This window comes from Oncorhynchus clarkii, chromosome 24, assembly GCF_045791955.1.
Source record: "Oncorhynchus clarkii lewisi isolate Uvic-CL-2024 chromosome 24, UVic_Ocla_1.0, whole genome shotgun sequence".
Classification (NCBI taxonomy): domain Eukaryota; kingdom Metazoa; phylum Chordata; class Actinopteri; order Salmoniformes; family Salmonidae; genus Oncorhynchus; species Oncorhynchus clarkii.
The window spans coordinates 19,074,977-19,091,487 of NC_092170.1; the positions used below are offsets into that span (position 1 = coordinate 19,074,977).

The window sequence follows — 16,511 nt, forward strand, 5'->3', positions numbered from 1 at the left end:
TCTAGGTATTTGTATGGGCCATCTCAAAGTCCTGACCTCAATCCCACAGAAGATGTGTAGGCGGAACTGAAAAAGCATGTGTGAGCAAGGAGGCCTACAAACCTGACTCAGTTACACCAGCTCTGTCAGGAGGAATGGGCCAAACTTCACCCAACTTATTGTGGGAAGCTTGTGGAAGGCGACCCAAAACCTTTGACCCAAATTAAACAATTTAAAGGAAATGCTACCAAATACTAATTGAGTGTATGTAAACTTCTGGGAATGTGATGAAATAAATAAAAGCTGAAATAAATCATTCTCTATCCTATTATTCTGACATTTCACATTCTTAAAATAAAGTGGTGATCCTAACTGACCAAAGACAGGGAATTGTTACTAGGATTAAATGTCAGGAATTGTGAAAAACTGAGTTTAAATGTATTTGGTTAAGATGTAAACATCCGACTTCAACTGTACATATGCGAGTCATGGCTCTCAACTCTAACATACTTTAAAAAAAAAACAAGTACACAAACAGTTTCAAGGCTGAGCATAACCTCAGTGTTGTACTGTTACTTAGGGTTGCACTATCAAAAACTGAGCCTGTGTGTGTGTTCTGTTTTTCATCTGTGTGATGTGATCAATCCGTTTATTCCAGTACAGATTGAAAATGATTTATTGTATTTTAACAGCAACAGTTCCAACCTAGACCGATATGTAAGAGTGTTTTTAATGGAGGAAAATAAACATTTATAGATATTCATATGGATATTTAATTTCATTGTTGTTAGTTTTTGACTATATTGCATTTGTTTTAGGCATACGGGCAATGAAATGTACCAATATTTATGTATAGTTGCATATTTTCTTAAACTTGGGTCTCAGGAAAACATTGAATTTCTCACTTGGGTCCCAGGCTGAAGTTTAAGAACCCCTGCTTTAGTTCATACAAAACAGCTCTAGAGGGCAGCATAGATCCATTAAGTATTTTATCTTTATGAATGGGACTATAATTCAAAACAGTTAGGCAAAGTATTCCTTCCTTAACAAATTGTCTTTATTTGTTTAACAGATTATAAAGTTGCATTCAACAAACAAATGGCGTTTACAAAGCTTTAATAAGGTACATAAAATAAACAATTAAAATCAGATATGTAATCTTCGAGTCACTCAATTACTTTATAATTTATTTTTTCTTAAGCTACATTAGACTTTTTACAGTAAGTAACCATAAGGCATGTTCTGTAAATGTTCACAGCATACCATTACATTTCAACATCTGTTTGGTTGTATTCTGCAATGTTTTTATTTTTTTTACTATTTGGAAAAAGCCCATATAGCTCTTCAAATAAAAAAATAAAAAGGTATTTATTTAACCTTTATTTAACTAGGCGAGTCAGTTAAGAACAAATTCTTATTTACATAGACGGCCTACCCTGGCCAAACCCTAACCCGGACGAAGCTGGGCCAAATGTGCGCCACCCTATGGGACTCCCAATCACGTCCGGTTGTGATACAGCCTGGAATCGAACCAGGGTCTGTAGTGACACCTCTAGCACTGAGATGCAGTTCCTTAGACCGCTGTGCCACTCATGAGCCCCCCCCCCCCCCCCCCCCCCAAAAAAAAACAGGCACTGACCATTTATTGTACACAGTTGTTCTACATATATTTCTGTCCACATCATTCAGTCCAGCCAGCCCAGAGTCACATCTATACAGTGTTTGGGAGTAGTGAACTAACTATACTGAATAAAAGTATAAATGCAAGATGTAACAATTTCAAAGATTTTACTGAGTTACAGTTCATATAAAGAAGTCAGTCAAAATAAATAAATAAATTACAGATACCTTTAAAATTAAAAAGGCACTCGCACATTTGAGTTATCTTTGTTGCAGGTGCATGATAACAATTGAATAACATGAGAGAAAAAAGAAGAAACCTGCACACTGCTCTTGCTTGTATCACTGCTCTTTATTAAGCCTTAAGTATCAGCTTCATCAGAGCTTTTGTGAGTGTTTTTAATTTGCACTCTTATGTAGACATTGCTCCACCCACATCCGTTCAATGCATACCTTTAAAAAAGGCACGTCAATGGTACTCTGGATCTCATCACAGTATTTCTGTGCATTCAAATTGCAATTGATAAAATGTAATTGTGTTCGTTGTCTGTAGCTTATGCCTGCCCATACCTTAACCCCACCGGCACCTTGGGGCACTCTGTTCACCACATTGACATGGCCTTTTATTGTCCCCAGCACAAGGGTAATGATCAAGCTGTTTAATCAGCTTCTTGATAGGCCACACCTGTCAGCTGGATGGATTATCTTAGCAAAGGAGAAATGCTTGTTAACAGGGATGTAAACAAATTTGTGCACAAAATGAGAGAAATAAGCTTTTTGTTTGTATGGAACATTTCTGGGAACTTTTATTTCAGCTCATGAAACATGGGAGCAACACATGTTGCGCTTACATTTTTGTTTAGTGTACATGTAGTTCAACTTGTAATTTAACTACATTTTGCAGCAACTTGGTGGCAGTCAAATCTATGTAGTGTTTTCAGTAGTTTATAACTTTTTTGCCATGTAGCGGTGCAGCTACAGTTGAAGTCGGAAGTTTACATACACTTAGGTTGGAGTCATTAAAACTTGTTTTTCAACCACTCCACAAATGTCTTGTTAATAACAAACTATAGTTTTGGCAAGTCGGTTAAGACATCTCCTTTGTGCATGACAAGTCATTTTTCATCAATTGTTTACAGACAGATTATTTCACTTATAATTCACTGTATCACAATTCCAGTGGGTCAGAAGTTTACATACACTAAGTTGACTGTGCCTTTAAACAGCTTGGAAAATTCCAGAAAATTATGTCATGGCTTTAGAAGCTTCTGATTGGCTAATTGACAATTTGGGTCAATTGGATGTGTACCTGTGGATGTATTTCAAGGTCTACCTTCAAACTAAGTGCCTCTTTGCTTGACATCATAGGAAAATCAAAAGAAATCAGCAAAGACCTTAGAAAAAAAAATTGTAGACCTCCATAATTCTTGTTCATCCTTGTGAGCAATTTCCAAACACCTGAAGGTACCACGTTCATCTGTACAAAGAATAGTACGCAAGTATAAACACCATGGGACCACGCAGCCTTCATACCGCTCAGGAAGGAAACGCGTTCTGTCTCCTAGAGATGAACGTACTTTGGTGCGAAAAGTGGAAATCAATCAAAGAACAACAGCAAAGGACCTTGTGAAGATGCTGGAGGAAACAGGTACAAAAGTATCTATATCCACAGTAAAACGAGTCCTATATCGACATAACCTGAAAGGCTGCTCAGCCAGGAAGAAGCCACTGCTCCAAAACCGCCATACAAAAACCAGACTACGGTTTGCAACTGCACACAGGGACAAAGATCGTACTTTTTGGAGAAATGTCCTCTGGTCTGATGAAACAAAAATAGAACTGTTTGGCCATAATGACCATCGTTATGTTTGGAGGAAAAAGGGGGAGGCTTACAAGCCGAAGAACACGGGGTGGCAGCATCATGTTGTGGGGGTGCTTTGCTGCAGGGGGGACTGGTGCACTTCACAAAATAGATGGCATCATGAGAAAGGGAAATTATGTGAATATATTGAAGCAACATCAAGACATCAGTCAGAAAGTTAAAGCTTGGTCGCAAATGGGTCTTCCAAATGGACAATGACACCAAGCATACTTCCAAAGTTGTGGGAAAATGCCTTAAGGACAACAAGTCAAGTCAAGGTTTTGGAGTGGCCATCTCAAAGCCCTGACCTCAATCCTATAGACAATTTGTGGGCAGAACTGAAAAAGCGTGTGCGAGCAAGGAGGCCTACAAACCTGACTCAGTTACACCAGCTCTGTCAGGAGTAATTGGTCAATATTCACCCAACTTATTGTGGGAAGCTTGTGGAAAGCTACCCAAAACGTTTGACCCTATTTAAACAATTTAAAGGCAATGCTACCAAATACTAATTGAGTGTATGTAAACTTCTGACCCACTGGGGATGTGATGAAAGAAATAAAAGCTGAAATAAATCATTCTCTCTACTATTATTCTGACATTTCACATTCTTAAAATAAAGTGGTGATCCTAACTGACCTAAGACAGGGAAGTTTTACTACGATTAAATGTCAGAAATGGTGAAAAACCGAGTTTAAATGTATTTGGCTAAGGTGTAAACTTCCGACTTCTACTGGAACTATACACTACTTTTATTTGCAAAAATATAAGATTGCCTACTTCACCAATCATTTCCTTTCTTTTTCAGCATCAGACCTGCCTCATTCACACTTGAAACATTGTTGCGTTTAATATGTTAAATTACTCTTTGTTACCATATGACCCCAAAGTGATAATCTGTTCTTGCAATTTGTAGAGTCTATGGCATTTCAAATGTACATAACTTCATCTAAACTACTTCATGAAAAATGTACTTAAGGGTAGCTTTAGTCTACCTTAACTTCTTCTAATGTGAAGTAATTGGTATCTTCTCCAACACTGCATCTATAAGCATACTGTAAGGGCTATCTAGGGAAGGTTGTTGAGAAGGAACTGTGGTATAGGCACTACTATAACTTACCAAAACCCATTGCTAACCCATCCTCTGGACCTGTCTGTTTTGGTTTGGTTCACTTTGATAAATATTTAAAAGATAAATATAAGTGATTCTTGTAACCTCAAGAAAATGTAGACCTGGTCGTACATTCAGCTACTTTCAATGGGATACATGCATTTCACTATGTTAGATTTATGGAATTAATGGTCGCTGTTGTAAGAATGCTGGTCACCCACATATTGGTGTTGACCTGTTGAGACCAAGCAGGGAAGAATGAAAGTTTGTTACAATGTCAAGAATATTGACTGTACTATAGTTATGAATAGTATATACTGTATATATAACTAAATCCTATTAGTGGAAATTTCAATAAAACTATGTTGCTAAGCTACAGCTGACAGAGTTTGTGGGGTGGGATGTACAACACCAAGGTGATGCCTGATATATCTTTGGCAGTTTGTTTCTCTACTGTATATATTCACAAAATTATGTTTAAAATGTATAAGTATTTTTTCTGTTAAAGAGCATTCCACATGAATCACATACATTCTTATATTTTAAATAAATGTATTAGCCATGATCAGAAGCAAAAGTGGCACAGTATCCTGGAGGTAAGTTAGTAGGATTCTCCCAGCCAGTGTGAATGGACCAGTCTCTAACTCTATGCTGCCCTGTTTGGGTGTCTGTGAGAGATCTTCAGCCACAGTGGGCATAATCATCAGTAGAGAAGCATCACTATAGTGAATGTACCACTGTCCCCATCCTTTCCTGGCTGCCTCTCACTACAACACGAGCTGTTGAGAGACAGAGCTCTGTTATGGTTGTTGTTGTGAAGACACAGCTTGACAATGCAACCAGATGAGACGTCTTGATGAGGAATGATATCAGTAAGCGAACAAAACAAAAGGCAAACACAACCGTCAGTTTACAGCCATGTCGCTCTCGGTGTCATTCAGTGAGGAACTTTTTGACGTTGTTGTTATGGGTGCCATTTAGCGCCATGCTAGGCCTGCTCCGGGGGAAGAAGTCGGCACGGAGAAGACGATAAAAGTAGATCAGGATCATGGTGTTCATGAGGGTCATGGTAATGAGGAAGTAGCCTCCTTTGTCCATCCAGGAGTAGTTCTGGACGATGTAATACGTGAGGTAGAACTGTGCGCTGAGGCGGAAGACAACATATGTGAAGACGTTGAGGAACTTGTTGATTTGGTACAGAGGGGACGACTGCTGCGATGCTAGCTTCAGCATTAGCCTCAAATGCAGGGTGACACTGTTAACCTCCACAAAGAGAGCCACCACAGCACCGGCCACGTAGAGGTGCGAGTACAGAGAATACAGGAAGCACCAGAGCACCTGAGGAAGGGAAGGACAGAGAGAAAGGGGGTAAAAATATATACCAATGGCACTCTGCCACCTTACAGCAGTAAGGCTATTGGGATACCGTAATCTTTGCAATAGTAAAACTGGGGGGAAAACTATTTATATTGAATTTATTGAATATATTGTATGATTAATGGATCGCCAGAAAACACTATCAACCAACTAGTGGTCTTTAGGTGTTCCAGTATGTGCCATGTTAGAGAAGTTGGGACATACATGCCCACTGACTGATCAGAGACACAGGGAAGCGCAGCTCAGTGTGTGCCTCTGATCAGTGGCAAGATGCACTGTGTTGAACACAACACAGATCCCCCCCACACAATGGTGGGTGTTGTTCCCCTGCAGGGGACAGGCACACAGGAGCATTCATTTAGAATAGGCCCTCGCTGTGGCACCTTTAAAATTCCACTACTGACATATTAAAATCCCCCAAGGAGGAGTGTGATATCTCTTAGCACCATACAATATTAAAATTCCTTCACAGCTCACATTGTTTCACTTCCATAGGAGTGAATTGAAACAAAGTGTGAGCGCAGCGATCAGTCTGCTTTCACAAGGCCATAAAACAACATTTAAATACTGTGTATCTAATCTTCAGACACAATCTACCAGTAGCTGCTATAACAATTTACCTATTGTCTCTTTTTTTTAAAATTATCTTACCAGGTAGTAGGTACAAACTGAAACAATAAAAAGTCAATTATCTTACCAGGACATGATGAATTAAGAACTCCCAGGATCCTCTTGCGTGTCCAGTTAGGATGATGTCACCTGCATCCTGAACAAAGTATCCTGTCAAAGGAGAGTCAAAATCAATGCTTCAGTCTCTCTAGGCCTTTTGGAGTGCCCTAAATCAAATTTTATTCATCACATAAACAGGTGTAGACTAACAGTGAAATGCTTCATTATGGGCCCTTCAAAAAAATTCTGAGAAAGAAAATGGAGAAACAATAGAAAAGTAAAACGTGTAATAATAAATACACAATGAGTAACTTGGCTATTTACTGTACATGGAGTATCAGTACCAAGTCAACGTGCAGATATATTACATAGCTCTTAGATACAGTATCTAATCTTAGGCCACGTTCCAATGTGCATACCAGCATACCCATTTGAGTGCATGCCCAATACATTGCTTCAATCCAAATTCTATGCAGTGTAGATATTGGAACAGAGCCTGAGATTCTATTTCTATGGATTACTTATCAAGGCCCAAACAACGGATGAAGGCCATCTAAATGGTTGATAACAGTGGTACCAGAAAGAAATGGTCAGGACTTCCCTGTCCTATGTACATCAGTGTAGAGAAATATATTGAACTGTACTGGCATAGTCCATCCTAGTTATCATATGTATTACACTTGATAGGCAAACACAGAGAAACCGCTTTAGACTGGATTTCAAAATAAGTGTTGTGTGAACCTCTATACATGCCAAACTGTCTCAATGGAACGGAAGGTTTGTGGTTGTCAGCCAGGCTCTCCTTAGACCTGCATGCATGCGAGACACACAGAATAATAACACCCAACACTAGTCACATCTTGTCATCGCATCTTTCAGCAGTGCTCTTGACTGCTGGGTCTTTAGGGGATTAGTTTTGGTGCCCAGAGCGATCTGAGGGTGTGGCCCATCCCCTATTTGAGCCCGGTGAGATGGGCGGATCTGCATTGTTCATTCTCTCAACCTGGTTGCCACTTAAATGCGGGAGAGTATCTAGTTTCCCAGGATATACCAGCTTTTACTAGAAAAAAGGGAGGGAGGGGGATAGTATAGTATGTTCTGTGTGAGCAAGTGCTCCGAATTCATTCCATGCCTTTTAACTTATTTTTTTTATTTGATCAAGCCAGACTGAAGCCTTTTAACAAAGTTCAACATTGGAGTGAGAGTCTCAAAATAGCCTGTTTACAGATTCTCCACGATGAACCCTACTCTCCCATGCCAGTGGTGGTCAATGTTCATAGTTCAATAAAGGTGAACTGGGAATGAATGAACTATTTCACACACAGCTCTTTTAGCAGCCATCTTAAAGGGGTAGTGACTGACCTGATGAGATGCAGATGAGTATGTAGGCTGGGGCCGTGTAGAAGGAGTGAATGTTGGTTGCCATCTCAGGCCAGATGAATACACTGGAGAGGACAGGGATACATGGTTATGGACAGTTACCTCTGAGTTCTTCTCATTCAGACGCACATGGCTCACTCCTGTAGCACATGGTTTCCCAAACTCAGTCCTGGGGCCTCCCCTGAGTGTAAAAACCAAAACGTGCATTCAGGACCAAGTTTGGGAAACCCTCCCGACTAAGCACACACTTAGTATCACTATCTGGTAACATATTCTCCTGCTTCTTTATGAGATGATACATGCCTTTATAAGGTCTATAGCAAAGTCTATGGTAAGACATAACATTCCCTTGTTATTGAGTAACCTGGTGCTTTCTAGCAGGTCAGGGTAAACATGTGTATGGCAATAATCAGTGAACTACATGAACAGCTTGTCCAAGCAGCTTGTTGAATATAGCTGCTTTCACTTTCTTATGAAACAACTGTTGATACATCTGTTAGTACACTATATTGTATAGCCTGCCAATGTATGTATGTGTTGTAGTCAGCTAGCTATACAAGTAGCATAGCTATAAAAAAAATATTTTAAAAAGAATGTATACTTGTACTACAAAAACAATGTGTGTAACAATTAAATAACAGCTTTTACGAGTCTAGCCAGCAGGTTTTTCCAGTTCACCTACTTGCTCTCTTTAAAATAGGCTACTTCACAAGCTTATGATTGAATCGTAAAAAAAAAAAAAAATGTCTATGGCGTGACACTAAGGTAGGCTAATTGACTTGAGTGGATTCTCAAGAATTAGGCTATTTTTCTAATGTCAAAACAGATGTGCTTTCTAAACTGCCACAATCTGAATCTGATTAAGGCGCCATTGTTGCTGACTCAATATTTGGCTAACCTCTAACACATATTGATAGTTATTAACTACAAAGGGGAATATTTACTGCCCTAATCAGCTACTCTAAACTACAAGCATGACATTAACACATCACCATGCTCATCTAGACCAAAGCCTGTCGTTTTCAAATGGTAACAAATAGTGGGCAGAATAAGCAAGGAGGTGGGCAGAGCCAAGCACGAGCTAGCGAGATCCTACTGGTGTGTTCTAGCATACATTTGCATATTTCCATTAGGGAATGCTTTCTCTGTGAAGTGCATGTGTGCAATAACTCAATTAGCCTTTGCACTCATAACTAGCACAATTTCTAAAACCTTTGGTAAAGTCTACAAAACTCAGTCCACTCTGTTCGTAACAGATTCTAGTTTTGTGAACAGAAAACTGTAGAGATCAAATGTTTCGTCGTTGAGAAAATTTGCACAATGTCGGACAAAATCCATCTCATTCCATCTTACATATTTGGTAGTGAGTGAAAACGCCAAGCGGATGCTTCACATTTATACATCTGGTGAAATATCTGTCTCATTGTTCTATCTGTGGTATTGCAGAGCTCAACAAGTATTTATTTCCCGAGGATGCCATTTTGTAAACTGTACTGTGGTATTTAACTCCCCACTTGAGAATGCCTTAGTCTCCCCACCCCTTCCCCTGTCTCCCCGATCTCCCCCGCCAGTGAGTGTTACTGCTCTGCACCACACACCCTTAAATAACACAACATCATGTGGATGCACTGTGAATGAACAATGGTGTCCCAGTGCAGAGAGTGACTCACCAGGTCACAGCCCAAGTCCCTGTCAGGAGGGAGTGAACCATAGAGACCGAGAGGTTCCTCCACTTCCAGGAGCGGAAGTCATCCACCGCCACCACTTTGGGAACAGGCAGGTTCTGTAGTAGTCGGTGGGCCACCCGGAACATCAGAGCGCACACCAACACAGACAGTCCAGGGTGCCGCTGCAACACAGGAAGCAAGGCCTCCATTTTCTTCTCCTAACCCTCTCTCTCTTTTTACTCTCTTCTTCCTTGTTCTTCGTCTGTTTCACGTCAGCTGCTTATCGCCACGGCTCTTCTCACACCTCCACGGTCCGTTGGCGAGTACGTGTGAGGGGAGATTTCTCCTCAGGACAGTCACAGCTCCAGGTGTTTGAAGGGAGTCAATGTTCTAGATGTGGTATTTCCCCCTTGTGCTTTCAGAACTACTCACAGAGAATAGGTGCAGCTTGTCTCACGTTTCACACTTCCTAGGCTCAGAGGGAGTCAAGCTAGGGCTCCCTTAAACAGCTCATTCCAATTCCACAGATTTGTTCCCCCTCTCGTAGTGTGTTGCCACTCAACCAGTCTGTTCGTGTCTGACTGTGACTAGAGGGAAGGGGGAGTGGTGTGGGTGGTGGCCTACTTCCAGAAAACCAGAGAATCAAGGGAGGGGCCACTCATCTTACTTCACAAAACACAAACAAGAAGATTGAACTATATGACAGGGCTAAAAACATTATCAGGGTATATATTGTTAACTTACTATGAAACAATGTTCTTTGTTTCTATGGAAAATTATCACTATCACAGATCAGGCTGTATAAAATGTGAATTTATGAGGTTTGATACAAAGAAGGAATTTCTCAACTTCAATTTAATTTGTTAGCCAATGAGAGCACAGATCTGAAACAAAATAATTTCTCACTAAAATGTAAATACAAATCCAGCAACTAATTTGTTTAGACTAACATATAACTTTGAAAAGACTGAAACTCGATTAGTGAGAAACTGTGCTGCTCCATAAACCACTGTCTTGTTCTCCCACCACTTTTTCTATAAACAGAGCACACACTCCCCACAGCTGGCCTCTCTGGCCCCTGTGGGGGAAGGGGAAATGGAAGTGAGGAGGAGGGTGGAACAGTGGCAACATCCCAGGGCATGCACACTCAAATCAAATCAAACGTTATTTGTCACATGCACCGAATTCAACAAGTGTAGACCTTCCCGTGAAATGCTTACTTACAAGCCCTTAACCAACAGTGCAGTTCAAGAAAGAGTTTAGAAAATATTTACCAAATAAACTAAAGTTAAAGATAATAAAATGTAACAATAAAATACCAATAACGAGGCTATATACTGGGGTTACCGGTACAGAGTCCATGTGCGGGGGTACAGGTCAGTCGAGGTAATTTGTACATGTAGTTAGGGGTGAAGTGACTATACATAGATAATAAACAGCGAGTAGCAGCAGTGTACAAGACAAATGAAGGGGGGGAGGGTCAATGTAAATAGTCCAGTGGCACATTAATTGTTCAGCAATTGTATGGCTTCGGGGTAGAAGCTGTTAATGAGCCTTTTGATCCTAGACTTGGCGATGTAACTTTTGCGATGCGGTAGCAGAGAAAAAAAGTCTATGACTTGGGTGACTAGAGTCTCCGACAATTTTTGGGGCTTTCATCTGACACCGACAAGTATTTAGGACCTGGGATGGCAGGAAGCTTGGCCCCAGTGATGTACTGGGCTGCACGCACTACCCTCTATAGCGACTTATGGTCAGATGCCGAGCAGTTGCCATACCAGGCAGTGATGCAACTGGTCAGGATGCTCTCGGTGGTGTAGCTGTATAACCTTTTGAGCTCTCTTCACGACTGTCTTGGTGTGCTTGGACCATGATAGTTCATTGGTGATGTGGACACCAAGGAACTTGAACCTCTCGACCCGCTCCACTACAGCCCCGTCGATGTTAATGGAGGCCTGTTAGGCCCACCTTTTCCTGTAGTCCATGATCAGCTCCTTTGTCTTGCTCACATTGAGGGAGAGGTTGTTGTCCTGGCACCACACTGCCAGGTTTCTGACCTCCTCCCTATAGGTGGTCTCATCATTGTCTGTGATCAGGCCTACCCCTGTTGTGTCATCAGCAAACTTCATGATGGTGTTGGAGCCGTGTTTGGACACGTAGTCATGGATGAACAGGGAGTACAGGAGGGGACTAAGTACACACCCCTGAGGGACCCCAGTGTTGAGGATCAGCGTGACAGACGTGTTGTTGCCTACCCTTACCACCTGGGGGTGGCCTGTCAGGAAGTCCAGGATCCAGTTGCAGAGGGTTTGGTCCCAGGGTCCTTAGCTTAGTAATGACCTTCGTGGGCACTATGGTGTTGAACGCTGAGCTGTAGTCAATGAACAGTATTCTCACATAGGTGTTCCTTTTGTCCAGGTGGGAAAGGGCAGTGTGGAGTGCGTTTGAGATTGCGTCATCTGTGGATCAGTTAGGGCGGTATGCGAATTACAGGCCTCTCTCATCTTTTTAAGTGGGAGAACTTGCACAATTGGTGGCTGACTAAATACTTTTTTGCCCCACTATACATATGAGATGAGTAATGCAGGGAATGTAAACATAAAAGTGGCATAGTTTAAAGTGGCTAGGGATACATTTTTTACATCAATTTCCATCCATTTCCATTATTAAAGTGGCTGGAGTTGAGTCAGTATGTTGCAGCAGCCACTCAATGTTAGTGCTGGCTGTTTAAAAGTCTGATGGCTTTGAGATAGAATCTGTTTTTCAGTCTCTCGGTCCCTGCTTTGATGCACCTGTACTGACCTTGCCTTCTGGATGATAGCGTGGTAAACAGGCAGTGGCTCGGGAGGTTGTTGTCCTTGATGATCTTTATGGCCTTCCTGTGACATCGGGTGGTGTAGGTGACCTGGAGGGCAGGTAGTTTGCCCCCGGTGATGCGTTGTGCAGACCTCACTACCCTCTGGAGAGCCTTACGGTTGTGGTCGGAGCAGTTGCCGTACCAGGCGGTGAAACAGCCCGACGGGACGCTCTCGATTGTCCATCTGTAGACGTTTGTGAGTGCTTTTGTTGACAAGCCAAATTTTTTCAGCCTCCTGAGGTTGAAGAGGCGCTGCTGCGCCTTCTTCACAACGTTGTCTGTGTGGGTGGACCTATTCAGTTTGTCCGTGATATGTATGCCGAGGAACTTAAAACTTACTACCCTTTCCACTACTGTTCCTTCGATGTGGATAGGGGGGTGCTCCTTCTGCTGTTTCCTGAAGTCCACAATCATCTCCTTTGTTTTGTTTTGTTGACGTGGAGAGTGAGGTTATTTTCCTGACACCACACTCCGATGGCCCTCACCTCCTCCCTGTAGGCCGTCTCGTCGTTGTTGGTAATCAAGCCTACCACTGTAGTGTCGTCCGCAAACTTGATGATTGAGTTGGAGGCGTGCATGGCCACGCAGTCGTGGGTGAACAGGGAGTACAGGAGAGGGCTCAGAACGCACCCGTGTGGGGCCCCAGTGTTGAGGATCAGCGGGGTGGAGATGTTGTTACCTACCCTCTCCACCTGGGGGTGGCCCATCAGGAAGTCCAGTACCCAGTTGCACAGGGCAGGGTCGAGACCCAGGGTATCGAGCTTGATGACGAGTTTGGGGGGTACTATGGTGTTAAATGCTGAGCTGTAGTCGATGAACAGCATTCTCACATAGGTATTCCTCTTGTCCAGATGGGTTAGGGCAGTGTGCAGTGTGGTTGCGATTGCGTTGTCTGTGGACCTATTGGGGCGGTAAGCAAATTGGAGTGGGTCTAGGGTGTCAGGTAGGGTGGAGGTGATATGTTCCTTGACCAGTCTCTCAAAGCACTTCATGATGACGGAAGTGAGTGCTATGGGGCGGTAGTCGTTTAGCTCAGTTACCTTAGCTTTCTTGGGAACAGGAACCATGGTGGCCCTCTTGAAGCATGTGGGAACAGCAGACTGGGATAAGGATTGATTGAATATGTCCGTGAACCCACCAGCCAGCTGGTCTGCACATGCTCTGAGGACGCAGCTGGGGATGCCGTCTGGGCCTGCAGCCTTGCGAGTGTTAACACGTTTAAATGTTTTACTCACGTCGGCTGCAGTGAAGGAGTGTTGCTTGCCTCGAAGTGAGCATAAAAGGCATTTATCTCATCTGGTAGGCTCGCGTCACTGGGCAGCTTGCGTCTGGTTTTCCCTTTGTAATCCGTAATAGTTTTCAAGCCATACCACATCCAACAGCGTCAGAACCGATGTAGTAGGATTCAATCTTAATCCTTTATTGACGCTTTGCTTGTTTGATGGTTCGTTTGGGGGCATAGCAGGATTTCTTATAAAGGTCTGGATTAGTGTCCCGCTCCTTGAAAGTGTCAGCTCTAGTCTTTAGCTCGATGCGGATGTAATCCATGGCTTCTGGTTGGGATATGTACATAAGGTCACTGTGGGGACGACGTCGATGCACTTATTGATGAAGCTGTTGGCTGAGGTGGTATACTCCTCATGGCCATTGGATGAATCCCGGAACATATTCCAGTCTGTGCTAGCAAAACAGCCCTGTAGTGTAGCATCCGCATCATCTGACCACTTCCGTATCAAGCGATTCACTGGTACATCCTGCTTTAGTTTTTGCTTGTAAGCAGGAATCAGGAGGATATAATTATGGTCATATTTGCCAAATGGAGAGCGGGGGAGAACTTTGTATGCATCTCTGTGTGTGGAGTAAAGGTGGTCTAGAGTATTTATTCCTTTGGTTGCACATGTGGCATGCTGGTAGAAATGAGGTAAAACTGATTTATTTTGCCTGCATTATTGTCCCCGGCCACTAGGAGCGCCACTTCTGGATGAGCAAATCTTGATCCATAGAATTTGGACTAAAGTACACTGCCCCCACTCTCATCCTCCTTTCACAGAATAACCTTCACAAGGTGAACGGGGGCCTCCTGAATGGCCAAGATTGTGTGCACAAGGTAGGCCTACTTAGAGGCCCCACCCTTAATTACAATTGCACACACCTGCTGCTTACAGGGCAACAGATGTGCATTCATAACAGATTTTATAAGGGCAAATAAAATAAAACCCCTAGAATAAAAAGGAAAGTTGTACATCTTCCTAAGTCTGAGGGTGTTTTCAACCTTCCAGACATGGAATTGTATCAACTCCCTACCCAAGGCTTTTATTTGGGACATTTAGTTAAATGCACTAAAGAGGAGCAATGGGTACATATTGAAGTTGCTCATGCTCATCCTCAGAATCTTTTCAAGTGTCTGTTTTCAAAGGATAAAGCTCAGAACATTAACAACTTCATAGTTAAGAACAGTGTAAATAATATGGATGAAAATTTAATGTATTCTACAAGAACCAATATCACTCCCTAAAAACACAATCCTATGGAACAATCCTTGGATAGCTTTTCAGAATTCACAGATAAATTGGTCTGCATGGAAAACTAAAGGCATAGAGACCATAAATGACTTGGTAATATGAAATACATTTATTTCCATGACAGAATTAAAAAGCATTTTTTAATTTTACCTTTATTTTATCTAACTAGGACTGACCAATGTAGATATTTCAAAATACACGCAACCTAAAAAAGTTTCATATCAAGACATCAGAACAATCTGAGGTTATCTTATTTGAGTCAGATAAGGATAATCATAGGATAGGTCAGATACACTGTATATACAAAACATTTCCAACAGACAATCTCTTAGAACAAAATAACTATTGGAACCCAGACCTAAAAAGAACTGATATTGGCATAAAATGGAGGTAATGTTGGAGCATGACTAAAGAAAGTACAGTTAACATACATGTACGCTTAATCCAGTGTAAACTAATGTATAGAATTTATTACACAAGAGACAAAACTTACAAAAATCTACAGCACAACGGCAGTCATTCCTTAACTGCCAAACTAACAATGACTCAATAATCCATGCTTTCTGGGAATGCTATGAAATCAAAAAATTATGGGCGGATACTTTTTTCTTCGGTCATCTTGAAAAAACGAATACTTAAAATCTGGAACTCAACCAATCTTCCATCGTTAACACAATGGAAAGGTCAAATGCTTTGTTATCTTCATTTTGAAAGGGCATGGGCCATGTGGCAGAAAGTGATGCAGGTGCTGGAGATGGGGGTGTGAGCAGGTGGGTCTGGGCGGGTGATGTTGTGGATGTTTGTGTGTGTTTTGTAAAAAAAAAATATATATATATATATATATATAGACATACTGATCCACTCGTAAAATTGAAAACCAGTGAGAAGTTGAAACCAATTTTATATTATTCAATTTAAACGAATGGAACAGAAAATGTAAATATTGAAACTAATACTTTATTGTTCAATTTGAACGAGTGTATTAGGTCATTACACTGATAAGCGTTATACGGGCCCAGGTGACAGCAAACCCACAAGTGACGCAAAGTTTGAAGGGAAGTTGTTGCATTGTGAAGAGGATGCTGCTGAACATGGATAAATTCGGAAATGAACCACTTGGGGGCACTTCATGCTTATGTCTACAGGACAAATATTTTTAAAACTCACTTTTAGAGCATTTAGGCTTAGAGGAATCATTTTGACAGGTATAATTAAGTGTTGTTATCCATTTCTACATCAAAAAGAGGGCATGTAATACAACAATGCAGTTATGTTTTTGTTCATCTTGTTTGATCAAGGTCTACTGTGTGTCTGTCTGATGAGGCAACCCCACACCTGTCCTCAGTCAACTTCATGGATGAGCGTGCCCTTCTCCAATCGAACAGTAGGCCTAATCTGCGCCTCTCTGTAATTTTGTCAACAAGGACAAATAAATGTTCAAATTTTCTTGCAAGTTTTAATTGAGAAGTCA

At 41.7% G+C, this 16,511-nt stretch overlaps 1 protein-coding gene across 1 annotated transcript; it reads right to left on the minus strand.

The window, feature by feature from the left end:
• Positions 1-1,014: 1,014 nt before the first annotated feature.
• Positions 1,015-10,243, minus strand: LOC139382833 (TLC domain-containing protein 1-like). Its single transcript, XM_071127067.1, has 4 exons — positions 9,665-10,243; positions 7,977-8,059; positions 6,643-6,725; positions 1,015-5,906 (listed from the first exon to the last, which is right to left on the minus strand). The coding sequence occupies exons 1-4, from the start codon at positions 9,868-9,870 to the stop codon at positions 5,502-5,504; spliced, it is 777 nt and encodes a 258-aa protein (XP_070983168.1). The 5' UTR covers positions 9,871-10,243; the 3' UTR covers positions 1,015-5,501.
• Between the last annotated feature and the right edge of the window lie 6,268 nt (positions 10,244-16,511).

Excerpts from the sequence above, each read along its gene's own strand:
- LOC139382833 (XM_071127067.1), bottom strand. The coding sequence starts at position 9,870 with ATGGAGGCCTTGCTTCCTGTGTTGCAGCGGCACCCTGGACTGTCTGTG. Across the intron at positions 8,060-9,664 it reads GGGACTTGGGCTGTGACCTG|TGTATTCATCTGGCCTGAGA; the intron begins GTGAGTCACTCT and ends TGTCCTCTCCAG. Across the intron at positions 6,726-7,976 it reads ACTCATCTGCATCTCATCAG|GATACTTTGTTCAGGATGCA; the intron begins GTCAGTCACTAC and ends CTCCTTTGACAG.